General features: G+C 42.2%; 2 protein-coding genes and 1 long non-coding RNA gene across 5 annotated transcripts; all 3 read right to left on the bottom strand.

Moving 5' to 3' along the window:
* Positions 1–540: 540 nt before the first annotated feature.
* On the bottom strand, positions 541–6,002 carry ddx61 (DEAD (Asp-Glu-Ala-Asp) box helicase 61). 2 transcript variants are annotated; one of them, XM_019896105.1, is made up of 13 exons: positions 5,828–6,002; positions 4,717–5,330; positions 4,559–4,622; positions 4,270–4,374; positions 4,066–4,195; positions 3,764–3,910; positions 3,054–3,148; positions 2,849–2,971; positions 2,625–2,753; positions 2,259–2,439; positions 2,083–2,184; positions 1,381–1,604; positions 541–1,083 (listed from the first exon to the last, which is right to left on the bottom strand). In XM_019896105.1, the coding sequence occupies exons 2-12, from the start codon at positions 4,863–4,865 to the stop codon at positions 1,399–1,401; spliced, it is 1,431 nt and encodes a 476-aa protein (XP_019751664.1). In that variant the 5' UTR covers positions 4,866–5,330; positions 5,828–6,002; the 3' UTR covers positions 541–1,083; positions 1,381–1,398. The 2 variants fall into 2 exon arrangements, with proteins under 2 accessions (XP_019751664.1, XP_019751662.1); XM_019896103.1 differs by having other exon boundaries at positions 1,388–1,604.
* Positions 6,003–6,307: 305 nt separating this feature from the next.
* Positions 6,308–6,876, bottom strand: LOC109531677 (uncharacterized). Its single transcript, XR_002171221.1, has 2 exons — positions 6,786–6,876; positions 6,308–6,736 (listed from the first exon to the last, which is right to left on the bottom strand). It is a non-coding gene; the product is annotated as an uncharacterized LOC109531677 (long non-coding RNA).
* Positions 6,877–7,007: 131 nt separating this feature from the next.
* bcl3 (BCL3 transcription coactivator) lies at positions 7,008–26,625 on the bottom strand. Of its 2 annotated transcripts, XM_019896102.1 has the most exons (10): positions 26,060–26,625; positions 25,402–25,931; positions 23,606–23,717; positions 17,212–17,320; positions 11,683–11,884; positions 11,017–11,105; positions 10,844–10,921; positions 9,879–10,046; positions 8,123–8,225; positions 7,008–7,383 (listed from the first exon to the last, which is right to left on the bottom strand). In XM_019896102.1, the coding sequence occupies exons 2-10, from the start codon at positions 25,859–25,861 to the stop codon at positions 7,265–7,267; spliced, it is 1,440 nt and encodes a 479-aa protein (XP_019751661.1). In that variant the 5' UTR covers positions 25,862–25,931; positions 26,060–26,625; the 3' UTR covers positions 7,008–7,264. The 2 variants fall into 2 exon arrangements, with proteins under 2 accessions (XP_019751661.1, XP_019751660.1); XM_019896101.1 differs by having other exon boundaries at positions 25,402–26,625.
* Positions 26,626–27,164: the final 539 nt, after the last annotated feature.

The following is a 27,164-nucleotide window of genomic DNA, read 5'->3' as shown; positions in this document are numbered from 1 at the left end:
TCTGATTTACGCCGCATTTTATGAGTGAAAATGTCAGTTTAAAGTTTGAGCACAATTTAAATACACTTATTACTGATTGCCTGAAGATCAATTAAAAATACACCGGATGGCACGACAGGGTGTCCTTGTTTTACGACGTAGGTCGAAACGCGCCGTTAAAATTCCACCAACGCAAAAATCATCATTTTGACAGGATGACTGAAAAGTAATTGCCGATTTTAAAATACTTGCAAATTACTTCGAATTCGTTTTTGTTTGTTCTTCAGTGTGTGAAATGAATCAATACAGTATTTGTTTTTGTTTTTTTAACAGCCAGTTGCTCATTTGAATAGAGCAGTCGTGCTTTGCACCCCTTTGGGGCCTCAATGGTCAATTACTGTACAATACTTTCAGATTTTTGCTATATCCAGCAGGTCTCGGTCCCCCTCACCCGCAAATAGTGACGTTAAGTTGTACAGCAGAATGTATTCTCTTTTTGTAAATTCTTAAATTCTATTTATGTTGTGCATGCCAACTTTCAAAAAAATTGAAACAAGAACATAAAGCTCAAGTTACTTTTATTCTTCACCCAGACGTCCATGGCAACAGCATCTTCCAGAGAAGTTCTTGCCTGTCTTGATTTGCAGTGCCCCAAAAATGAGTTCTAAACATAAAATGCCTTCCACTTGACAAGTGAAATAGTGTTTAGTGGAAAATTTCACTCCACCTTGTCAAGTACACAAACAGGTGCTCAGTGGTACTGCAGTTATTAAGACAAACAACTACGGATGTTGCACTGAGCCTTCTGCTTGTTGGGTGTGTTTTTGTGTAAACGTTTTGTGGAAACTGAAGTAGTTTGTAAAAAAAAAAAAAAATGGTCGACTGCATTACAGTCTAACTGAAGTTTTCCAAAGGGAAAAAAACCCAAAAAGGTACGTTAGTATGGCAAGGGGATGGTCTCAATGGCAGCAGGTAACAAAAAACTGTGTTTACGTGCGTACGAGAGACAAGACAGGCATGTTTTGAACAAAAGTGAACCAGAACTCTTCACATTGTGTCTTGAGCCATGTTTTTGCGATGCCAGACGCCATCTTTTTTTTTACCCTGAAAAACAAACATGCAGGAGAGAACAAATACAGATTGCTAACATCTTAATCTCTTTTAAAAAAACGACCAGTTAATTTCAGCGAGGCATCTGAACTGTTGCCAAAAATCCTGACTGTCAGTGATAGCAAAATGAAGCTTCATGAAGCACTTGATATTTTTTTTACTCGTCTGGATGGTGCTCTTGGTTTAAAAATAAAAGCTAGTGCACTGTGGACACACAATGACTTAAGTATGAATTGTCCTTATGCGAACTGTTTATTAAAAAAAAAAACACAAAAAAAAAAAAAAAAAAACCACTTACCACACAATCATTCAGGCTGCTTCCAGTTCTGCATTTGTTGGTCCACCATCGGGATCGTCGTGTTCCACAGAGTGAAATTCTGCCACGTACAGGCTCTTGTCGATATTGCCTGGGATGGGCTTGATGTCGGTGACCAGCTGGTCCTCGACGCTCTTCAGGTTGTGGCGGTCCTCCGATGTGATCAGGTTGATGGCCAGGCCCAGGTGACCAAAGCGCCCTAAACAAAAACGCAAACACGCGCGTGTGTCAATCAAGTGCGAGGGATGCAGGAAATGTGTGTTATGTCATCACGGGGATCGAGCCAGCACTTCGTGGTGCCCCCACGGACCACGCAAGTAGACCGGGGGATGGTTCTAAAAATAGCTCACCAGTGATGAGACATTGTGATTGCCCAAGGATGTTGTCGAAGTGATCATTTGAACGTATAAACACATGACAAGAATGAGGGAAACAAAGTGTGACATACTGACGTTAATCTATTTTAATAATTTTTGAAATAAATGCTGATAATTAGTGTAGAAGTGACGAACCTGATATGTATCTCGACAGACGAATAATACTCAGTAGTAACAAAGGTAATTTGAGCACATTTGTGATTTCAGAAGCGCCTATCAAACGGGTAGCCCATCACTGTTAACCGTTAACCACGATTTTTAGAATTGATTCAAAAAAATAACGGAACGGCTGGCGCTCACCCGATCTTCCGATGCGATGCAAGTAGGTCTCGGCGCTCTTGGGGAAGTCAAAGTTGATGACCACGTTGACTGCCTGAATATCGATCCCCCGCGTGAACAGGTCTGCGAAAAGAGCTCATTAAGCACCAAATCGACTTTTCCATGCTCGTATGGTGCGTCGCGGTTCCTCCAGCGACCTGTGCACACCAGGTTTCTGCACAGTCCGTTGCGGAAGTCGTGGAACACGCGGTTCCTGTACTCTTGCATCATCTTGGCGTGAATGTAGAAGCAGGAGTAGCCCAGCTGGGTGATCTTCTTGGCCAGGAGCTCCACCCGCTGGGTGGAGTTACAAAAGATGATGGACTGGTTGATTTGAAGCTGGAACACAACAGGTGAAAGCGGAAATTGTTATTTTTATATTACTTTTTTTTTTTTTTTTTTCCACGGCGTGCATAGACACAGCTGTAAGGGGGGGGGGGGAGGAACAAGCATCTTCTTTCAATGTCAGTTGGTGACTCAGGAGTTTCTTGCAACACAAAAGAATAAAGGAGCTAACGCCTCACCCGGGAAAAGAGCGTGTTGAGACAGTGGACCTTCTGCCGTTCAGTCACATACGCATAATACTGAGTGATGCCCTTCAAAGTCAGCTCTTCCATAAGGTTGATCTCGTAAGGCTTCTGCAGATGTTTGTTCTGGGTGGGGTCAAGAACAACAACAACAACCTCTCAAATTTTTTATTTTTTTTTAATTTATACCCGAAAAAGTTCGGAAGTGAAAGTCGTCATACCATGAACGTCTGCACACTGATGGGGAACGTCGCAGAGTACAGCAGAATCTGACGGTTCTTTGGTAAGAATCTGATGATGTCCTCAATGATGGCCACAAAATCTTGAGAGAGGAGCTTGTCTGCCTGAAAGTGCCAATCATTCCATTTAAAAACATCAAAAAATAAAAAAAAGAAGCTTTTTTTAGTAGCTCACAAAAAGCCCTACCTCGTCCATCACCATCATTTGGATCTTTTCGACTTTGGCCAGACCCTTCTTGATCAGGTCCAGTATTCTTCCAGGTGTGGCAATCACCACATGCACTGTTGGGACCAAAACGCTCAATTAAAACACAGATGCAACACAAACTTACTTTTAAAAAGATATCCAATGACAAAAACAAATACAATTCTAATAATAAACGTTCCTCAACTTGAGATATTGTTTTGCTTTTAACTTGAATTAAAAACTCTACATGTCGTGTTATGTATGTGGCAGCTTAGTCTGACCCCCCCACCTCCATCTGCGAAAACGGCACGCAGTCAAAGGTGACCCGGCAGACTCCCGTTCTATCTTCCTTATTGGTTGTTGTTTTTTTTGTCTTTCTATTCTGATGGTGAAAGATATTTGTCAAAAGTTGATCCTTACAAGATATAACAACCTTTTCATGGGTCTTTTTTTCCTTTCATCATCACATTAACTTACTGCGTTGTCAAAAACACAACACCAAATTCTCATTTAAACTGTTTAAAAATAAAAACAACTTGAAAAAGTTTCTCTACTTGGGACATGTCTAGCTACAGCAGACCGAATTGGTTTGAGCATGTTTCATTAAAACAAGGTGAAGAGGATCACGCCTTCCGTTTTTTTTCCTTTCAGAACATGGCCCAAAGTGCGGAAGTCTGCACATCCGTACGCTACCCAGAGATGTACTGTACCCGTCTCGTCGAGGCGCAAGATGTCATCCCTCAAGTTGGTGCCGCCGGTGGTGGCCATGACCTTGACTCCTCCGAGGTGCTTGCTGAGCTGAATACTGATCTGGCTCATCTGCAGGGCCAACTCTCGCGTGGGCACAATGACTAAAGCTGCGTGAAGACACACAAGTTGGGGAGGGCTAATGAAATGTGAGGGTTGATGACAACGTGGACAAAGATAGTTAGTTATTCAAAATCAGGCAGGGGACAAAAAAAAAAAAAAAAAACGAAACAAAAATACTTTGAAGGAGGAAGTAAACACTGACCTTGGATGTGACCCTTCGTTAGATCGATTCTCTCCAGGAGAGGAATGAGGTAGGCTCCACTTTTGCCCGTTCCGTTTTTGGCACGGGCCAAAATATCTCGGCCGGACAAGGCAACGGGGATGCTTTCCTCCTACGAGCGAGCACACGTATTAAGGACTCATGCTCTTGTTTAAATTTCAAGACTACTGGTCCGGAAAAACGCACCTGTATCGGTGAGGGCTTTTCCCATCCCATCTCAAAGATTCCCATGAGCAGCTCCCTCTTGAGGCAGTAGTCCTCAAATTCATTTCCCTTGGTGGAGGTGACGTCCTACGATTGGCAAAGCGTATATTTGTATCTTGATCACTGCCAGTGGCTTTATGTTGAACTCAACATGTCTGCAGTTCACACTAGGTCAAACTCTTAGTTAACAAAGGCAAAAATTGTAATGGGAGTTTTTGAGTGCCTTGGCCTCAAAAGTTTGAGGAACCACTGGTCTACAGGGTTACTTTACCGATGTTCTAATTCTGTTGTCTTTTGGAGGAAGTTCCAGGCACTTTTTCCAGTCATCCCCAAACCTAAAAAAAATAAACACATGTATATGTGTTCGTTTAAGAGTGCAAGATGAGAAGATGCTTTGTACATAAAATTGCCTTTCAAATCAAATCTTACTTGATGCCGCCACTGCTCTGAGGAACGCTGCTCCTCTTTTGGGGCTGCTGGCCACCGAATCCCGCAGGCTTGCCGCCTTTGATCTGCCTGTTTGCCGTTTTCATCAAGCCAATCATCTGTGCTGGGTTTGCTGTTCTGGCTGCAGCCATCTTTCTTTTCTTGCTCCTTTCTTTTTAATTTGGCGGCGCAAGTGATTCTCAAGAGAGATTTACGTTTCTTACTGATCAAGTCCTGACTAAAATGGTAAAAACTGCACTGCAATTTGAGTATCTGTCGACAGGCCCCTTGAAAATAAGAGTCCTGTGTGTGAATTGTGAATATTTACAAGATAACTCTCCCAAAAAATGGAGAAATTGACATTCATATGAATAAATGAATCAAAATATGTGACCTGACATGCATCCTTTTTTTATTATTTTGTATGACGTTTATCTAAAAGTACTCTTCATTGTCTTTGCCAGAATAGCAACACTGTTTATTGGTGTGATCAAGACTGTAGTGTGTGATGAATGCTACGTGAACAAAGTACATTCAGTTTTGTTTTGACTTCGTGTTTCTTCCACCTGGATGCTACTTTTGGAGAGTGCTTTAGGACTGGCCAAAGTCCAGGTTACCTGCCATGAAATAAGACAACAACAAAAAAAAGGTAAGCAAGTTCAACAAGGAAAATACACTTGGCCACCTGTCGTCGGTCAGTGAAATGTCACCAGAGAATGGGAATTGCAATTGATGTCTCAAACTAAAGTTTTTTTTTCAAATGTGTTTAATATTCGGGCACGATCGCGAAAAGATGGCCCATTTTGCAATTTACTTTAAAGTTTCGATGTAGTACCGTGTTTTTTTCAGGCGAGTGAGAAAACACTGACGGCGAATTCAAATACGGTTCGTACAACCCCTTCACTGGTCATGTCCATGAGGGTAAAACGTGCCTTGCGAGCCATTTCGAATTTAAATTTCAACATGGTTGGAAACTTTTCCTGCGGAGCTATTTCGAATTTAACTTTTAACATGGTAGGAAACTTTTCCTGCAACTATTTCAGGTTAGCATGCTATTAGCCTAGCCTCGCTCTTCAGTGTTTCAGCGACGATGCGACTCAGTTGGCAAACCTACCTTGAAATCTCTATATCTATCCAATGTAGCCTTTGGTTGGTAATCTCTTTAACGTGATATATAGATTTATATATCTAATCTGACAGTAATGTTGTCATTTCGAGAAATCCTCTGCTGTTGTAATATAATAACACTTCTTTTGTTTTCTCGCTTTCAAATGAATAATAATTCAACATGGCCGCGCGCTCACCTTATGATTGGTCGGTCAACTCCATGGAGGCGGGCCAGCAACTGACCAATCAAATTGCTGCGTCTTTTAAATATAGGAACTCCATAGACTGCAGCATGCCCCGCGACCCATATGAGAATAAAACGGATCAGAAAATTGATGGATTTTATTTAAATTATTAAAAAAAAATTCTAATTTCAATTCATTTTCCCCTCCTTTTAAGAAAAAGCAAATGGTAATGACATTATTAAGTATTAATATGAATAAATGTACTGTATAGCCCCCCCCAAAAAACACAAGACACAATTGCATTTATTTTTTGAAAAAATACATAATTTTTATGACTTATTTTTAACAAAAGCAGAATAACACACACTCAACAGACACGACTCACAAAAAGTTAGGGATTTTGGACAACTGAGATACAGTGAAACTGGAAGAGTCGCATCAAGGTTTTGCCGTGCAGATCGTTGTTGTTGAACAGCAATTTGTGCAAAACGCACTGAAAGATTGAACAGTTGGACATTCAAAAGGTCAAATGAAGTTCACCTGTGAAGGTTACAATGCGATTTGGGTTCATCTGGAATTGTCACTGGAGAAAAAAAAATCCAAACTTTTTGTGAGTAGCTTATCTAAACAAAAACCAAAAAAAAAAAACCGAATGCAATGTAATGCATGGACGGTCTGGGGAGTTCTGGCAGAAGTCCACGAGTTTACAGGTGGTGTTGTTCTTGTCTCCCCTCTCCTATAACCGCTTTAATCCTTAAGTAAAAGAGCATGTACTCTTACAAGTTGTCTTATTGAAGTGAACCCGCAAGTACAAAGCGACACAATGCATGTGTCCTCGACAGTCTCTACAGGTTACGATAAAACAAACTCAAAACCACGCTTTATTCCGATTTAACCCCCCCACCCCCAACCACCCTCACACACCCCAAACACACACACATACACACTCAGATTGTACACTCCGGCAAAGCTCATTCACGTAACGAATGAAACAGAAATTACAGTTCTGTTGTAGGCGGTCACGTGGCACTTTCATGATAACTTAACCTGTACGTTAGCGTAAGAACCGACTCCGTCTGAAACTGAGGACCGGCTGTTCACTGTAGTTGTTTTTTTTTCCACTCGATAAATTCTGTGTGCAAAGGAGCTGCCCTTTTTTGTTGACTACATCCCTGAATCCAAGTTTGGTCATTTTGCCTGGTGGTTTGACGCTCCAAGGGATAGCGTAATTACCAGTTTCGATGCACGAGGACTGTGTGCTAGTAAAATGGAAAGGCCAGCATTGGCGCAGTCCTTGGTGAGTGGGGGGCGGCGGAGGGTAGGATGGGTGGTGCCATCGAGGGAGAACACTCTCCACTGTGGCTTGGAGATGGGGAACCTAAAATTGAGAGAAAAAAAAAAGCAAAATAAATCAAAACAAAAATCACAGTGGTGATTGGCAGGGGGCGGGTTCTGTGACAGGCAAACTTTAATGCTAAAGGATCAAATAAGATTTTTCATATGAACAGATGTGGCAGGTTGCTTATTATGGTAGATTTAATCAAATAAAACATGTATATTTTAATCTATTTTTATTTTTGTATTTGATGTGAATTTTGGTCTTTTTTTGAATTTCACTCTGATTTTTGTCGTTGATGTAAGAAATATTTAAATAATGCAGATTTAAAATTTTTAAATATATACAAAAATTGAATGATTATTATTTCTAATTGATTTTAATTATGACTCATTAATTTGAAATTAGATTTAAGTATTTTCTCATACCTGCCCGGTATTTACAATTTTATTTTAAATCATACAAATTAGCTTTTATCATGCTAATTAAGAAAAACATATTTTATTTAATATTATTTTACTAATAAGTACATTTTTTAGATTTTCACTACTTACAGTAAATCACTGAAATTATTTGATACATAAATAAGAAAGGAATAAATACATTTTAATGAGCCAACTTCATTAAAAAAAACAAAAACAAAAAAAAAAAACATCTAAATAAAACAACAAATATTCCAGGACTTATGATCATTTTAAATGCTGATTGGGCTGGATTGAAGAATGGAGTGCATGGGCCATAATCTGCACTGTGCAGCTGTATTTAATGAAGTTTCTCCTACCGATACTCATCAAGTTGCTGCCGTGCGGCGATGCTGACATGTCGTCGCGTTGATCTGGAATTCGTATGGGTTTTGAGCCCCTACCTCGTAAGATGTCTGCTATCTGCAAAAGAATACACATTTCTGCAGCGTCTGCTTTTCTTTGTCCAGATGCATTTATAATGGCCGCGAGCTCCATCAAAACCCATTCATCCGTTTTCTCATTCTGAGGGTCAAAGGTGAGATGGGGTACAACACCCTGGACTGGTTGCCACTCAATCACAGGGCACTTCTAGGCAATCAGGTACTCATACTCACACTAACAATTATGCCACCGTGCTTCTATCCCACAAAAATATTCCAGAATAGCTTATTAAGTGTAGAACAGTGACTGGATAAAAATCATGAGCATCCTGCAGTATTCATATTTGTCCACTGGATGGCAGGATAAACTAATTTGATGCTAACATTGCAATGGTCTGCTTTGCCAATCCCATCATTTTAATAAACTGAATGGAACTGAACCCATCGCATCACTCATTAGGAAGTAAAAGTAATCACTGTGTACGAAAATAAAGTGCAGAGACTCGTGAAAGCACACGCTGGTTAAAGTATAAGCACTGATTGGTATTCCTTTGCTTCAGTAAAAGCACATCAAATGCAGGGTGAAATGTATTGAAATACAGTAAATGTATATCCTGTAATTAAGAGTAAAAATCGACAATACTTATTTTAATAACTTTTGCCAACTAAAAAAAAAAAACCTGCACACAAAATGCTTTCCCTCTTTTATTAAATTACATATTGCCCAAAAAACTCACAAGACACTATCAAAACACTTTCTCACAATTTTGTGAATGTTCGAATCAAAAATTTGCTAAATTAGCTCGCAGGAAGAACTGGAAAAATAAACACCTTATTTGTAAGTATTTGTTTTTTCAGATTAATCCGAGAATCTTCAAACACAAAAGCAAACCCGACACAATGCAGTTGCTAACCAGATCAGACAATTCTTGTAAGTGAGGCAGAGAATGCGGAATAGCTTGCTTCTCTGAATCTGTTGTGTCATCGTTCATGCTAGCTGTTTCGCTTTCCGGAATGTCGCTGTTGTCCTTGCGTTTTCAGCCTTGTTGGGCAAACAATAAAGACCTCAGTTGCCGTTTTGATGCTATTTTGGCTAAGTAAGGAGTAGACATGACAGATATCACTTTCTAATGTAGGAGGTAAAAGTAAAAAGACGTCAGAAAAATAAATACTGCGGTGCTGGTGCTCATTAGCATACATGTTACTGTGCTTTCAGCCTTTAAGCAACAGATTGCAGGCAACATGTAGCCAGGCAGTAGACCAGTAAAGTACCGGTACTTAATCATATATTCATTATCCTCCGTATAGAATGACAAATATTAGTGCCGCACCGAGGAGCTGAGAGAGGAGTTAAGATGTCTGAAATGAAGCCTTATGAATTTCACCTGAGTTCAAGACATCACATGCTTTGCTGCAATATGGGTTGGCTGCTGCATGCTGGACTGCCCGAGAACTTAAGCGTTAATCATAACAACACCTCATGGTACAGGAGTGTGTCCGTCTGTCTTATACTGCCCCCAGATGGCCAAGGTGGGCACACCATTCAACTGATGAACAGTGACAAAAACTGTTTCATTGTTTGCATTCATGTCATTGATGTACATTTTCAGAAAGTACAATTTTATGAAGTGCTATTCATTCTCATTTTTGTTACGCACCGGACCTCCACCAAGGCCTTATTGTTGAAGCTTACCTTTTTGTTCTTGGCCAGCATGACAGGCGTGTCGTTGTGGTAGTTCTTGAGGCTGCTGTCGGCGCCGCTCTTCAGCAGCGCCCGCACAACGTCCGCCTGGCCCCGCGCGCAGGCGCTGTGCAGGGCTGTGTTGCTGCTGTATGACGGCCTGTTCACATCACAGCCGCTCTGCACCGAGCGAACAAGGAAACATGTTGAACTTGGGTACGCATTTGCAGTTGGCCCCCACTATGTACGTGTGTGTGGGTTTTTTTTTTTTTTCATTCAATGTTTTTTTTCTCTGTCCTTCCTTCTGAATAATGTCTGGTCCATGCGTTTTGGTGGGCGCCCCTCTCTTTGCATGTCTGTTGTGGTGCCACGCAATTTCAATTTAATTGTGACAGATTTGATGGTTCTCCTGGGGGCGGGGGGGGGGGGTCATCAAATATTTGGGTTTATTTACTTGTTTTTTTTTTGTTTGTTTGTTTTTAACCCCAACATGATTTGTACTTCTCAACAACCTGATCTATCATTCTGGTGTGTGAATCTTGGCCACCTAGGGGCAGAACAAGACAGACATACGAATATCCTACAATGGAGGCTCAGTTCCTCTCTCTGCTTCTCAGTCAGGCAGTACTAGTCGTCGTTCTTCACAGAGGATAAATAATATATGGCTGTGAGTGTTGTTCCATGGTCTATCTGCATGTGTTGCAGCACCATTTGTGTTCAGATACCTGCTGCTTAGACGGCAGCAACACCACCACCACAACGCCACACAGATGCTAATTTTAAATGTGTTTGCCTACGGTGTTTCCTCATTTAGCGTTCACGGAGACAGTTTGGAAGCCAATTAAAGGCCTTTTTTTACTTTTTTTTTTTTTTTAAATCAACGGGTAGCTTAATGTGGTCATTTTAGAACCAAGACGTTTCAAAGCCAGTGTTTCATCTGAAGCTGAGTCACAAGGCTTCCCACACAATCTGTTTACCTCAATGAGGAAGCGGACCATCTCCGCATTGTTGCTCTCCACCGCGAGAATGAGGGGACTCTGGCCACTCTTGATGTCCTAATGAAGTTGGTGCGGTAAAGTCATCCGTCTGACGCAGGTGGGATGAAATGAAAAGAGCCTGACGAGTCATTGATCGCAACGAACGGACTAACCATGGTGTTGACGTCAGCGCCTGCTGCCAGCAGCATGGCGGCTAAGTCTCGGTGTCCGTGTAGTACGGTCACGTGGAGGGGGCTCAAACCTGCGGAGGGGCACAATGTAAACAGCTGAGCGAGAGATGCACATGGATTGTGCGGTGAAACCCGCAACATTTCAAGGCATTTACAACCAAAAGAATTTCAGACGTTTAAAAGCGTAGTAAAGAAAAACGGTTGCGTCAGAGTACAAAAAGAACACAAAAACACGATATGGAAAAAAAATTTACAGAAATGCTTTCATATGTATAGGGGGGAAAAAACTGCGTTTTTACCCTGGATTTAAAAGCATTTACACGTGTGGCTGACTTCACTTCTGTTGGCAGCTTATTCCATTTGCGTGCAGCCTAACAGCTAATTGCCGATTCACCATGTTTGTTTTGTTTGTTTTGTACTCAGGAAAACTCGGAGCTGCGAGTCCCACTGTATTTTTTACCTTTCGTATCTTGAATTTTCTTTCGTAACAAGAGGCAATCTTTTCCTGTTGAGACGTTTCGTAACTTCAAAATTTCGTAAAAAGAGACGTTCCACAGTAATTGGTGGCTCTTGTGTGGATTTTGCCAATCGCGGGCTTCATGTACTTCACTTCATGTTTCTTTGCGGATCTCACAAGCGCAGCGTTACCCTGAAAGTTTTTCATCTCCAGGCAGGCGGCGGACGAGGGCAGCGAGAGCACCACGGAGAGACACGCGGGATGGTCGTATTCGCAGCAGAGGTGCAACGCCGTCTGGCCGTTGCGGTCCAACGCCGAGGGGTCCGAGCCGGCCCTCAGCAGCGCCTCCACCATGTTGGCTTGCTGAGTGATCACTGCCAGGTGAAGGGGAGTCTGTCGGAAAGGGGGAGGTCATAAATACTTGGAGGTGCACCGAAAAGGTGACGTTTCACAATGCACATGACATTTCAATGTCGTCACGACACAGCACACACGAAAAGACACAAAGCGGACCCAACGCCTGAGTGTTACGCCTATTTAAGAAACCAAAAACCATGTTGTCATTTTTACATATTTATTAAGAGCTATTATGATGAACACTTCATGGTTCTGGTTGTCAATATACGTCAGCGGCATATACAGATGACTTAAGATACATTCTCACAGGATATCGGTCGGGAATGACTCAAATAGAGAAATACTAGACTGAATGAATCTACGAGGGATCACTGGAGCAATGCGGGATATTCCCGAGTGTGAGGTCAGCGAGTGTCACACTGCCGATAAACATGTCGACACTGCCCAGCAAGGACGCTCGTGTTTAAATAAAGCGAGCGTTGCGTTCAGCGCACACAGGGAAGTGGACTTTCCACTCATATTTGGACAGGTTGCACAATAAATAGCAACTGAAAAAAACACACACATGAAGTTTCACTTTTGCTCTTTGCTCTCTGATTGACTTATTGGAAGTGGGTGTGGACTTTTAAACCATAAAAGTGAGGACATCTTGCGCTTGTGTAATATTTTAGGCATGCATGCGAATGTTTGAGTGGTTGCCAGTTACCTTGAAAAAGTAACTTGGGTACTTTGCTGATTACATGACTTTAAAAGCACCTCAATTTACCGATTGCTTCATTTAATAAGTAACTAAGTTTACAAGTTCCTGTATTAGTTACATCACAGACATCGCGACAACCCAACCTAACAATAAATTGACAATCAATTTTGCGAATAACGAAGTAGATTTTTAACAGTATCGTGAAAGAATAAAGTTTCTCTTTTAATGAAACAAAAAGATAAATTTTTTCGAGTGTTAATGAGATTTTTTTTTTTCATTCACTTCAGATGACCAAGCTATTCGTTTTACATCAATAAATTGCGTTTCTCCAGTTCACTTAACATACCGGTATATATTTTCGAAGGCAGTCTAATTCTGACCTGACTTATTCAACTGTTAATATTGTCACGGCAAAATGTAATTTTATCTTCTGGGAGTGTTTTTGAAGCTAGATAACACCTGGTCAACAGCACAGAGTGTAAAACAAACCTCAATATTTTTCTGTAGCGTTGTTGTGGCTCAAGGTTTCAGTAGCGCGTGGGAGAATGTTCAAGGAGAAGTGTGTGATAGCGGTTCAACGATATAGTGTGAGTGTGTGTGTGCGCATGTGTGAGACAGTGTTTCAGTTAGATGTGGGAGACACTTTTCAGTCGTGTGTGTAAAATGTCATCCTGAATTACTTACCTTGCAGCTCCTCATAAAACACCATGCAAACGCCACACAGGATGACCCGGATTCAAACCCAGAATCTCCCTCCTATCTGCGCACTACACACTGGGGCCACTGTGCTGTTTTTTTTTTTTGTTTTATTTTTGGTGATACATGCTCAAATTTAAGCATGACTGACTTGTATTTTCACTGCTGGGGAAAGGGGCCGACTTTCCAGTTAAGCAATAAAGTTAAAAGATCGTCTTTATGGACTTCACCCAATTACGCCGTTGTCCGTCATTTTCCCTGAATCTTGTGACTCACTCATCCACGCACACACATCCACGCACATGTACAAACACACACAGACTCATATATTTACAGTATTCCTGAATGCGTCATTCTGATCCTATCGAACAGGAACCGACCCATCTCCTCTCCATAATTAGGCTTTCGAAGCGGCCTTTCCCGTAAAAAAAAAAAAAAAAAAGCCTCGAGAGTGACTAAAACAAAACTAGGGCATCGATAAGAGGAAGTGTGCGTGCATGCGTGCGTGCGTGTGGAACAAGGAAGAGCAGGAAGGCAGGATGGCGAGGGAAAATCCCTCATCTTTCCCTACGTACTCTGGCATTCCTCAGAGATGAGTGGACCATGAAATGCCTCTCATGCCACGCCAAGCAGACAACTGCAAAGAGCTCATGCTTTCCTGCTTGCACACAAATAAACATGGGGGGGGGGGGCTGATACCGTCACAGCGACTTTGAGTTAGAAGTGCTATGAGAGCGCGAGCGAGTGAGAGAGAGAGAGAGAGAGGAACAGCGCGACGTGCAAGAAGGGAAAGTCCCCGCGAACCACCCTGTGAACCTCAGGTATGTTACGAAACAGCCTCAAGCAAGACGAGGAGGGGTTGGGCGAGGGGGGGGTTGTCACGTGACTTCTCGGAACAACGATATCAAAGTACACATCAACAGGCAGATGCTTGGCGTGTGCGTGTACCAAAACAAAGAAGTGAATCTCAATCAATGTGATGTTTTTTCTTTTTATATGTGCCGTGTTTGCCTGCTATGCCACGGCTCACAACTACCCTGCCACATCGGTGATTTATGGTGTGAAATGTATCGACTTGTCTATCGCTAAATATATTGTGCAAATCTATGGCTTATAGTGATTTTTTTTGGGGGGGTGGGGTGTTTGGGGGGTTGCTGTCCACTAATACGCTTACAATCTCTGATGCCTTCGTTTGTGGGAAAGGAGAGCCACAGTCGTCATGCACCTTTTCACCAGTGAATGCCAGGAAAACAGTAAAACACAAAGCTCATGAACACGGGAGCAGCTGACAGCCACAGCTCACGCCTGGACACTCGCACGCAGATTCGCTGACCTCACACGACACCCAATTAGGCTCCACCTCTTATCAGTACATATGTAACACACAGATACAGTTGACCCCCACTATTGGCAGGGAATAAGGACTGGCCCGACCCACTAATAGCAAAAAATGGAAAAAAATAAAATCTGCCTTCAGGCTCGTGTTGTGAACACCGCTTCTCGGTTTGTTCTCGTTACGTTTCCAATGCGAGCCCGAGGGCAGTCGGACGTCAATTCCAATCGACAGCAGAGTGCACTATACAACCAAAATGGCAGCCCCCTGAGTTGCGGCGTGGTTCTCTGGGCTTTTTTGTGGGTCTATTCTTGACAAACATACCTTCAAAAATTCACATAGGTACAGTTTAAAATTTGGTAGCAGAAAAGAAAAACAAGCTATCAACAATGTGTTTATATTTGGAGAACCTCTGAACATGGCCAAAATAATCCTAAAGTGTTCTGAGGTAAGCAGACTCGGGTCAATTCAAATTGAGTTATCTTATGTACGAAATGCGCTGTCTAAATAAAACTGGCTGGCCTTGCCTAAGATGGCCACTAAAACAAAAATGGTTCTCGACAATTTTTCGTGAGTCATCCCAGGACAGACAGGCCTACCAAATTGCAGTTGTCACTCGCGTCGCAGTCACCGCATTCTTATGTGCATGATAATCAGCGCAAAGTCGGTGTGCCCCCCCGCCCCCCCCGAAGGATTTGGGCGCACATACTGAGTGTTTAAACATCCGTCATGTTCTCTTTATTCGGCGGCATTCGAGCACTTGCAGTATCGTTCATGAAGGGCACCGATAGTATCACTCTTGTCAAAATGCTCCATGCACTCCAACCACAGAAACTCTGAAGTATTGGAAATATTCTCTTCTTCTACGTGTTGCTCTTGTATAAGACACACGAGCATGAATGGATAGCGCCTGGCCAGAATGTAAACACGGCAAACTTTTTTAAAAGGACACGTGTGCCGAGATAGGTACTGTAAAGTGCGGGTGTGAGGCGATTGTTTAGGTGCAGGGGAGCAGACAGGATATCGCACAACTTTGCAGCGATGAGAAAAAGACAGCGCTCGTGTTATTTCTGGTAAGTGGGACACCTCGGTACGGTGACCCCCCCCACCCCCCCGCCCGGGGTATGAAGCTCTGCACGCCTCAGGAGACTCGACGAAACCTTAAAAAGAATTCATTTGTCTTAGCGGCAACTAGCACAAACGTGGATGTAATGTCATGTGCTTCGGTCCGTGCAGCATATCATGGAATGTCTGGAATAAATGTCAAGCCAGAAACACGCCGGTGGATAAAAAGTGCACTAAGACGTGGACCGTAAATTGGTTGACAAGCTTGTCAAAGCTAAATGGAGAGGATTTATTCAAAAGTACTAAGTGCACTGAATTTTCTTACGAGTCAAGATAAAGAGTGTACTCGTAAAAAAATAAAATAAATCGACTACGAGGTGCAAATAAGCCATAAGCGCCACAGATTTTGCAATTAATAAGGTACAAAGAAAAAGCATTTTTTAGTAAGATTTTGTATTTTTTAAAAAGCACTATGATTATAAGAATATTTGTGCACTGAAGTGACTTTTTTTTTTTTTTTTTTACATCCAAAAACTTTATTTAGAAGGGTTTTGAAGTTTCAAGTGTACAGAGCCTCAGACATGACATGGAGGGGAAAAAATGTAAAAATTGCGGCCACAGTGTCAGTGCACATAAAATGCTAATTTGTGGCCACAAAATACATACGGTAAAACGAGCGCACAGTATCATGCCAATGAACAAACTGCAATCTGGAAACTGCTTAAATCCTTTACCAAATTTTTTTTAGAGAAGGTACACTTGCTTTTCCCAGCTGTCCAGGAATAATATCCACACTATGAAGTTGCATTTTGTGCACACCCTATACCCGTTTTGTTGCCACCAGAGAGTGTTTTGTGCCCGTGGTGTGAATACAATTGGCATTTCTTGGGGCTCGGTAAAAAACTAACATTGTCCGTGCTCCCTGAAAATTATTTGGAAAGATTTTATATGAAGAGCACGGATTTAGGAGCTACTTGAAAATGCTTCATTTTAGAATTTGTGTGAAAGGAGAGCAATGATTAGTAGAAAATTGGCATTTTGGTGGGGTTGACATTTTTCTACTTTTTTTTTTTTTTTGAGTAAGCTTTTGCCACCAAAATGCATATATCAGGGGGTTAAACGCTTCATTTTTGTATACAACTTGCAGTGTTATTAGAAAATGTCATTATCATTCATCTGTATCATTGCAGGGGCATTTTGTCTTTCACAATATGGTAAATCCTGAAAAAAAAAAGTCAATCCAAATCCCTTTTGATACTAAAACCGGGAAAAAGATCATCACCAAAACAAAACACAGGATCCAAAAAAATCAACAAACAAAAAGGTGAATTCCATTGAATAATCACGAGTCATGAGAGAATGTGCGAGCAAAAACACGAGGCCAACAGGAAACAGCGCCACTTCCTCTTTCATTCTTTTCCATGTTAGGCGAGGCAGAGGAATGTGGTTTACCTGCTGTGTGGATGCAAGTTGCATCATGTTGCCCTGATGGGCGCTTTGATGATGATGTTGATGATAAAATCCAACAGTGTGCGTGTACGATATGAAGAATGTGATGCGTTGCTTCACCTGTCGGAGGTTGTTGTAGATGTCGAGGCTTTTGCCAGCGCGCTGCAGCAGATGCACGAGTTGCCGCACGATGGCCAGCTCTCCTTTCACCACCGCTATGTGCAGAGCTCTGTAATGAAGACCACAATTAGGCGTCCATATGTATCTTTACAGCGGGGGCCGCCACAGACTTGTGTCTAAAATCATCTTTTCCCATTGAAACGCATGAAAATGCCATTAATCTGTTCCAGAAAAATAAAAATTGTGTTTTTTTGTTGTTGTTTTTTTTAAAAATGAAGGAATATTGGCACACTATAATCTGCAAAGGCCACCAATCGACAAGGGAGCGCACCTGCACTGCCGTTATCTCTTTTTTTTTTCTTTCACGCAGCCGCTAGCTTCCAGTAAGAGTGGCATGAAGGGTTTTCACGTCACTTCCTGCTGTTGCTAACAATGGCCGCATTCTTCATGTGGCCAGGCGGTGTGAAATCCATCTATGTTAGCACGAGAAGGGGCTTTTCTTGCCAAACTGCAAAGATTGTGCAACAGGAAACCGTCGCCTTTTCTCGAGAAGATGTTCCAAGCGCCCTGTGCACAGGACGCATCGGGGCATCGTCAAACGGTAATGAGAGCGCCTTTGATGGAAGATATTTGATAGAAGCAAATGCGGTAACGCATAGGAAGCGTCACCGAGGCATGTGAAGTGAAAAAAGCAGATGTATGTGAAAGTCTGCAGCTGCTACTCATTCCTGTAAGTGACATCATCACGCACACAGCTTGATGACTTCTGGGTTAACAAAGGCTCAATTCTAACCTGCCTTAAAAGGAGACATTTACTACGATGCAGTTTTTTTTTTTATTCCCCGGTGTTAGAGTGTTTTGAGCTCTTTAGATTACCCACAATGCATTGCTGGCGAACATTTTGGTCGGCAAGCCCTGTTAACAAAGCATCATTTGCCATTGGTGAGGCTTTGTGTGTGTGTGTGTGTGTGTGTGTGTGTGTGTGTGTGTGTGTGGGAGTGGGGGGCGGGATTCATGAGTCTTCCAAAAGTCATTCTAAACCAGGATTTGATGCCCACCCAAAAGAAAAGCGATCGATGAGGAAAACTGCCCATCTCTTTTTCACCGCAAGCTCTTGCCATGTCATGGTTAGCATTCTGGCAATAGCTTCAGATCTAAACACAGATGTGCTGTTGTTTCCCGTGTCCTGGTGAGTAGTTATCATAGAAGATACGGTCATTATATAACACGTTGCCCTATTTGAAGGCTGAGTTGGACATCTTTTGTATGTCGGTCATCCAGGGTTTTTTCTTGGCTTGGGTGCAGATGGCCTTCCTGACGCTGAAGTCCTCCGTGCATTTGGAGGCGTAGGCTGACGCAGACGTGGCGTACAGTGCGCATCAATGTCGGTGTGATCAGATGACATTTTGAGATTCAATTTACAAAGAAATCCAGATTTTTACAAATAATGCATGTACTTTTCTTGCAAGTGTGTCTATTTCATTGACAGAATTCTCATCGAATCAGCATTTTCATCTTGGTAAAGGCAACATTTTTGCATCGTGCAGATTCTGCAGCAGTGCATAATGCTGTGTCTATCCTGATCACCCGTACTGTACTCTGTACAGTATGTCGTCCCAAAACCGCGCCGACGGTGTTCTCTTTACTGCCACCATCAATTGGTCTCCTTTTCTCATAAGGTGAAACTGTGCTGAGTTCCTGGAAGTGGGGCAGACCACACGGCCGCATGCAGATAACCCCAAAAGTTGCAGCAGACGAGAAACACAACATACATCGACGTCACGTCTTATGCCTCCGTCATGCTTTAGACTTCACACCTGTGAGCATCTCAAGCAGGGGTGGGAAAGTGTGTGTTCAAGGGCTGAATAATTTCTTAAAATAATTCAACATTTAAAATAATTTAACTCAATAATTAATAATTCAGAAGTATAATTAATGAACCAATTAATACAACGGGTAAAAATGTTGACTGTATAAAATGGCTATTGTGTGGATGTGTTCAATTTCGGTATTAAGAAGAACTCAATCAACCGACCATTTAATGGAATGAATAACTTAACATTTAAGGGGAAAAATGTGACCAATGAAGGGTAGTCTGGAGCCCTGACTTGTATGACAGTTAACATTAACCAGCACAGGACTCAAAAAGTCAGACTGTTGGATTGAGATGTACAAGTGCCACTGGACCAAACACCATAACTTCTGTATGCTTTTTATTGAAATTCAGTGCTATGCAGGCTTTGAACTCCTCCAGACAAGACAAAAGTGGCCTGAAGGAGAAAATTCTTTTTGCCTTGCAGGACATAGATCTGACTGTCATCGAAATGCTTTCCCAAGATGGAAAACAGGATTAGCAAATACATTGGAAACAACAGGGGCCCCAAAATTGAACCCTGTGGAACACCAAACGACAGTGGGGCAGAGTGGGAGGCAGAGCAACCAAGGCTAACACAAAAGGCGCCAAGTAGGATCTAAACCACCCCAGAGCGCGACCACTAATGCCTACAATAAAAGTACAGTGGTACCTCTACTTACGAACGTCTCTTCATACGAAATTTTACGATAGTTTTACATAAATGTGAATCACCCAGAAAAAGTGTTCACCAGTCGGGCGATCGCTCACTATGCTGATGTGTGACTTGGACATTTTCAAAGGATTGTTAAAAGCCGACAAAAGCAAACGTCCTTGGGTCAGTCTTGACAAAATGCCAGGCGAAAACCACTTCCGAGAGAGAATATGAACTAAAGAGTGCAAAAAACGAAGAGGACGCAGTTTAAAGTTAAATGACCATCATTTTTAGTCTTTACTCTATTCTTTGTTTTTTACATTATGCACAACTCTCATTTATTGTGCAATAATCTAATTGTAACATGTATTTGTCACATATTTTGATACATCTTTATGCTTTAGAAAACATTTCTGTCTGAATTTTGGGGGGTTGGGTGAACGGCTGAATAATTTCTTAAAATAATTCAACATTTAAAATAATTTAACTCAATAATTAATAATTCAGAAGTATAATTAATGAACCAATTAATACAACGGGTAAAAATGTTGACTGTATAAAATGGCTATTGTGTGGATGTGTTCAATTTCGGTATTAAGAAGAACTCAATCAACCGACCATTTAATGGAATGAATAACTTAACATTTAAGGGGAAAAATGTGACCAATGAAGGGTAGTCTGGAGCCCTGACTTGTATGACAGTTAACATTAACCAGCACAGGACTCAAAAAGTCAGACTGTTGGATTGAGATGTACAAGTGCCACTGGACCAAACACCATAACTTCTGTATGCTTTTTATTGAAATTCAGTGCTATGCAGGCTTTGAACTCCTCCAGACAAGACAAAAGTGGCCTGAAGGAGAAAATTCTTTTTGCCTTGCAGGACATAGATCTGACTGTCATCGAAATGCTTTCCCAAGATGGAAAACAGGATTAGCAAATACATTGGAAACAACAGGGGCCCCAAAATTGAACCCTGTGGAACACCAAACGACAGTGGGGCAGAGTGGGAGGCAGAGCAACCAAGGCTAACACAAAAGGCGCCAAGTAGGATCTAAACCACCCCAGAGCGCGACCACTAATGCCTACAATAAAAGTACAGTGGTACCTCTACTTACGAACGTCTCTTCATACGAAATTTTACGATAGTTTTACATAAATGTGAATCACCCAGAAAAAGTGTTCACCAGTCGGGCGATCGCTCACTATGCTGATGTGTGACTTGGACATTTTCAAAGGATTGTTAAAAGCCGACAAAAGCAAACGTCCTTGGGTCAGTCTTGACAAAATGCCAGGCGAAAACCACTTCCGAGAGAGAATATGAACTAAAGAGTGCAAAAAACGAAGAGGACGCAGTTTAAAGTTAAATGACCATCATTTTTAGTCTTTACTCTATTCTTTGTTTTTTACATTATGCACAACTCTCATTTATTGTGCAATAATCTAATTGTAACATGTATTTGTCACATATTTTGATACATCTTTATGCTTTAGAAAACATTTCTGTCTGAATTTTGGGGGGTTGGGTGAACGCGTCTCTACTTACAACATTTTCTAGTTAAGAAATATCATCCAGAACCAATTAATTTCATTAGTACAGGTACCACTGTATTTATTTATTTTTAATGATCTTTGTGTTTTCTTTGACTGCAGATGGGTCCTGAGTGTCATCAAGATCAACGGGGTATCACTCTCATTTATTTCATTTTAGTTTCATACGCAACTCTTTTTTACCCTTGTACTTAAAATATTGCCTGTGCAGTTAGTTCAGTTGAACAATGACAAAATTTTCACACTGGGGCGCTATAATCTCATTTCCATGCTTTCCGATGGGACAGAAATGGGATTTAAATTGATGCACAAATGGGCACATGACCCGGGCCAAACAAAGCGAGGCCTCCTCTGACTTGGATGCGAGAAGAACGTGCGCACACGTCAGAGAGCACACATCAGCATAATAGGAAGCTGAAGCTGATAGAGACAGACAGAGAGAGCGGTAAATGAGGAAGTAAGGAGCGGATGTTTGGTTTTTCGGGCCTATTCATTCAAAAAGGCCCAATTGGCGAGGCGCACATACCCGAGAAAAACCACACCGGGTGCTTGATACATCACACTCTTGCTTTTAGCGACCCCAAGGACCCGCATTGACGTAAGCGGCGATGCACGGTAGCCATCACGTTGCACACAAACATCTTGTATATGCGCTTGCAAATAGCTCCTTGAGAAAAGCACGGTGGGGAAATTATAGCCGATACAGTCAGTCTTCAAACTATACTGAAAATATTTGTGACACAAGATTTTGAAATGCTAATCTAAGCCATACCCAAAGTGAAGGGTTGCGTGCTCCAAGCAGACCAGGAGAAACTTAGCAATGCTTTTACCTCCAGTAAGTCTTGATTATTTTAACGGTCTATGGCTCGATTCCCTCAAAAGAGCATCAAACAGCTGCAGCCCGACTTCTGGCTAGTACTACGAGATCAAAAGATGCTACTCCAGTCCTAAAGGCTTTACACTTGCTCCCGGTCAGGTGTAGAATAGACTGTAACAATCTGTTATTGGACTATATAGGTCCTGACTACATGAAAGAAATTCTGATTGAATAAAAACCCAGTAGGGCTTTGAGGTCTGTAGACCTGAGTCAATTACTGGAGCCCAGAGTTCAAAGCAAACATGACGAGGCCTCATTTAGCTGTTATGCTGCATGCAAATTGAAAAAGCTGCCCAGAAGAGTGAAGTCAAATTCAAGTGTAAATGCTTTTCAATCCAGGTTGACGATGGTCTTTTAAAAATGTTTCAATCTGTTTCAGAGTATGATCTTTGCACAAATTTAAAAAACCTAATTTCAATGTTTTTGACGTCTTCTGTTAAGGTGTTTCAATGTTGTCAGTGTAAATCCTTCTCGCCATTTTAGTCAGCTACTTTTGTTTTCTCTGCGTTGCCTCTGAATGCCATTACCTGTTGTGTCTTTAAATGCCTTTAGGTCAGTGGTGTCAAACATACGGCCCGCGGGCCGGATCCGGCCCGCAAAGGAGTTTAATCCGGCCCGCGAGATGATTATGTAAAGCAGGGGTGTCAAACATACGGCCCGCGGGCCGGAACCGGCCCGCAAGTAGGTTCAATCAGGCCCGCAGGATAATGTAAAAGTGAAAAAAATGCATTAAAGACACAGAATTAATATTTTTAATCAGGTGCAATTCATTGAGTATCCGCAAGGGGGCACTGTTTTGATCAGAGAAGAAGACAACAGCAGCCTCAGTCTGTCACTGAGACAGACCCATGACAGCAGATGCTATCAATAGCACTCTCAAATTTACACATTTAATAGCACTCTCCTTAGTTTGTAAGGTGTAGGCAGGGATTACATTTAGACTTTATATGCACGTGTAAATGCTTTAAAACTTGCTTTCTTTCTGAATCTTGTTTAATCTTAAAGTGCATTACTATATTTTTCAATACCAATTACTTGTTAAAGTTTGTACAATCAGTGGGATCAGTTGCAATGCATATATGTGAATGATAAAAGTAAATTGCACATTTGTCGAAGGAAATGTAAGGTGCTTCATGAAATGTTTTGTAAAAGATATGTTCATTAAATTTCAACATTTTCCTAATGTTCTTGTGCTTCTTTATACCAAAACAAAGGAAAGACATATTGTTTTGGTTATTTATAGCAAAGTATTGTATCATTTTAATGGTCCGGCCCACTTGACATCTACCGAGGCCGTATGTGGCCCACCATGTGAAATGAGTTTGACACCCCTGCTTTAGGTATTGTGTCATTGCTTTTGTTAAGCACGTTGAGTTGCCTCGTGGATGAAATGCTCAATATAAATGGAATGGCCTTGCCTTGTAGTAGTGATTGACAACTTAAGAGGAAAAGCTCATACGTGTCTCCGTCTTCATCTTGCCGAGTGGCCAGCGCGACGCTCGTCAGCAGGTACTGTGTGTGGTGGAAGCCGAGATGGCCCAACTCTGGGTAGACGTACATCGAGTAGTGACCTGACAAACACAGCAGCGCAATCAGTGGTGGATTTGACTTGGGGCTGACCCTGTGAGCTACTTCAGACAAAAGGGGAATCACTGACTGGACATTTTCTCAATGAGTCGTCGGTTGCATGAGCCCTTGATGACACGACAGAGGCCATGTGTCACTCAACATATAAGCCACAGGAGGAAGCGCGTTTCGAGTAACACTGTGGGAATTTGGACCATATTAGGTAGCCTTCACCAGCGCTGTTTCATGAGACCCAACGCAATTATTTTGACTCTACAAAAGGTTACAGCCCTCATATGTGATTGACACGATGGGTATCATTTTAACGTTTAGGATTTTGATTGTAGAGTGGACTGCGTCACACTGCTAATTGCCATATATATTTTTTGTAACCTTGTCATGGAGCTAATGAAGGGCTCCAAAATATTAGATGTGTCATGTGTAGGTGTACCTAATGATCTGGCCAGTGGGGGTGTAGATTAATATTGATATTTTAATTGAAACCTTCCATTTTGGCTTCATCATCATTCTTATCAATCTTTCACTGTGCCTTGCAACTTATGTTATATTGTTGCTGATGAGCTGATCATTTGGATCAGGTGTGTTGCAGCAGGGACAGATGAAAAACACGCAGGACGCCGGCCTTCGAGGACCGGACATTGACACCTATGCCCTAGTGCAGTGGTTCTTAACCTGGGTTCAATCGAACCTGAGGGGTTCAATCAATCGGTCTCAGGGGTTCGATGGAACCTCTGCCATGGAGGTTAAGACACACCCGACTCAACATGTCAGTTAGTTATGACACGCCTGCTTGGCCATCACTGGCTGGTTCATTTTGTGCACAATTAAAAAACGTATACTTTATACTTCTACTAATTGTGTTGACTTTTTTTCCTCTTTTTAATAAATGCATTTTTTTTGTCTTGAATTTGTAAAAAAAAAAAATCATATTTTTATTTTTCACTAATGAGTTCGGTGAATGTGCATACGAACTGGTTGGGTTCGGTACCTATAACAAGGTTAAGAATCACTGTCCTCGTGTATATGTGTGAGAGTGTTTATGAAGCTCTTGACAGCTTTTGGTGAAACATAATTGTGAAGTGACACCAGTTGGAAGGAAGACATATTGCATTTAATTAAATACATAAAAAAAATAAAAATTAGTTTTATTTGCATTAAGTAAACATCCATTGAATAGATTAAACAAGAAAGTAATAAAAGTTCCCGAGTGTGTAAATTTAGATTTTTTTTCCATGAGCGTATGAGGCAGAATCAGCAGAACTATTTGTGACATAAATATGAGGTCAAATTAAGTTCACCTGTAAAGTTGCATTCATTCTGAAAGCTGTCCGAAAAACTCAATATACCTAACATTTTTTCTTATATTGTATATAATTGGGCCATTCGATAAAATTGTTATATTTTAAGTACAATATATGTGATATAAAGTCAGTCCGTTACATAAAAAAGTTTAAAAACTACAGTACTGTACATATGTATTTTTAAAGTTCTTTGTTTCTGGGTATGAAAAACAAACGTCCCCAATGCATTTGAACTGGCGCCAATTATAAGCGGATTTTAACAAATTGCGGGCGAGCCGGTCCCTCTCACCCGCGAATACACGATGGACGGCATTTCAGCGCGTGTCCAAATGTAACTAATGTCACGAGAGGTCGTCGCGGTACTCACCATAAGTCAACGGGGGCACGGCGTGGACGGGACGAACTTCAAAAGTGCGCGGAGCCTCGTCACTGTGCGTCCGGGTTACCCGAGCAACAGCCAGCCGACCCTCGGCTGTCCTCGTTCGCGGCGGCGGATCAGCAGCCTCTCCAGTCCGGGAAAGACACCTCGCCGGCCCCGCTTCTCCTGACGCTCGCTCCTCCGGCTCCACGGTGATCGGTCGTTTCCGAAAAGGAAGCCGGAGGGAAGCTTTGTCGGCCGGCTTTTTGCGAAGGCAGCCGGGCGCCGCAGCGAACGTGCCGCAAGTGTGCGGAGGCGTCGGCGCAGGTGAGCGGACGGTCTCCTTCCGGCAAGTTCCGCATTCTGGTTCCGCTGCGGACGACGTGTTCCCCCGCTGACCGGTGCTCAGGTCCAGCGGCGCGGCGGCGAGCGAGCGGCCGTCACCGTTCATGGTCATGACCGTCGGCATCAACCGGGAGGGAGGCGCGCGCGCTGCCCCGTCAATTGTCTCAGGTGCGTCTCGGTGGTTCACTGGAAATCTGGTGACAATAAAAATCGGACAGACAGCTGGCAAAACCTATCACCATGAACAAAAAAATCCCTTTGGAGTAATAGGTGTTTTTTTTTTGAATGAATACGAATTGAATGGTTTCTAAAATGTAGCCACCTTCAACTTCTTTTGTGCTGACTGCAAATTTTGCTTTGAAGTTAACGTGCAACTGCCTCGGTGCTCCTCACCATTGCGCTCTGTTTAAAATGAAAGTGAATGATTGTAACTCACCATAGATGTGTGTGTGTGTGTGTGTGTGTGTGTGTGTGTGTGTGTGTGTGTGTGTGTGCGTGTGTTAGGGGGGAGTACAGAAAAAGTGCATTACCAACTTGGGTGGTAGAATTTTTGCATAGAAGTTCAAAATGTATTACAGCACAATATGCAGTGGTAGTGGTTCTCAAAGTGTGTTGCGCATTGCACCAACAGTACGTAGATTCCCTCTAGTGCACGGGTAACCAACCAACCGTTTTGAAACTGAGAGCTACTTCTTGGGTCGTGAATGATGCGAAGGACGACCAATTTGATGCACCCTCCGGAAATAACCACTTTGCTCAAATCACCTTGAACAATGTCATTACTGTATGCCATTTGGCGTCACTAATGATACTCATTAATGTGATGACGGTGATCGTGTTTATGATTTCTCACAAGAATTAGGAAGCATAAATATCACAGTCAACACATTGCCCATTTCTAGAAACCTCTGCCAGTCTTTACGTTTTGGACGAATCACAATCCTAGACGATCACAATGTCCCATCACTGGTGAAGCAGGTGATATCTTGAATAAAAGTTTACCAAGTGGAAAAATACCAATCAGCGTTTTCACACAGCCCGCCTGAAAGGTTCATAATTCCCGATAAATGTCACAAGATGGTGGGAAAGTGACAGCCCCTAAGTGCGCTGATCTATAAGGTCTAGGAGCAGTGCGCACATTAAGTGTCAGTGGGGTGTCATCAAAGGCGGCCATTGTTCCCGAGCTCTCGCGACCGTCATGTGTCTGCGGGCCAAGAAGCATAACAAGGAACTGTGAGAAGAAAAAGCAGAGTCTCCAATCTGTCACACAACCACAAACACACCTCGACATGTCACATGCACAAACATCTCCTGACGGTTCAACTTACACGCCAGGCCACTTTGGTACTTTCCTGCTTCCACTCAAGTGTGGAGTAGCCCCAACGTTTGCTGTCTAAAGTCCCTAAAAGACCCAGAGTGACTGACTG

Source organism: Hippocampus comes, unplaced genomic scaffold, assembly GCF_001891065.2.
Source record: "Hippocampus comes isolate QL1 unplaced genomic scaffold, H_comes_QL1_v1.1 scaffold55, whole genome shotgun sequence".
Taxonomy (NCBI): domain Eukaryota; kingdom Metazoa; phylum Chordata; class Actinopteri; order Syngnathiformes; family Syngnathidae; genus Hippocampus; species Hippocampus comes.
Note: the sequence above shows the minus strand (reverse complement) of the source record. Positions and strands in the feature narration are given on the sequence as shown.

Bases quoted from the DNA above. Each gene is read 5' to 3' on its own strand.
- ddx61 (XM_019896105.1), bottom strand. From the start codon at position 4,865: ATGGCTGCAGCCAGAACAGCAAACCCAGCACAGATGATTGGCTTGATG. The intron at 4,623-4,716 runs GTAAGATTTGAT...TATTTTTTTTAG, and splicing joins CAGAGCAGTGGCGGCATCAA to GTTTGGGGATGACTGGAAAA. The intron at 2,972-3,053 runs GTAGGGCTTTTT...TGGCACTTTCAG, and splicing joins AAATGATGGTGATGGACGAG to GCAGACAAGCTCCTCTCTCA.
- bcl3 (XM_019896101.1), bottom strand. From the start codon at position 25,861: ATGCCGACGGTCATGACCATGAACGGTGACGGCCGCTCGCTCGCCGCC. The intron at 10,047-10,843 runs GTAAACAGATTG...CGCTCGGTGCAG, and splicing joins TGGTCCGCTTCCTCATTGAG to AGCGGCTGTGATGTGAACAG. The intron at 8,226-9,878 runs GTAAGCTTCAAC...ATTCTTTTGCAG, and splicing joins TGCTGGCCAAGAACAAAAAG to ATAGCAGACATCTTACGAGG.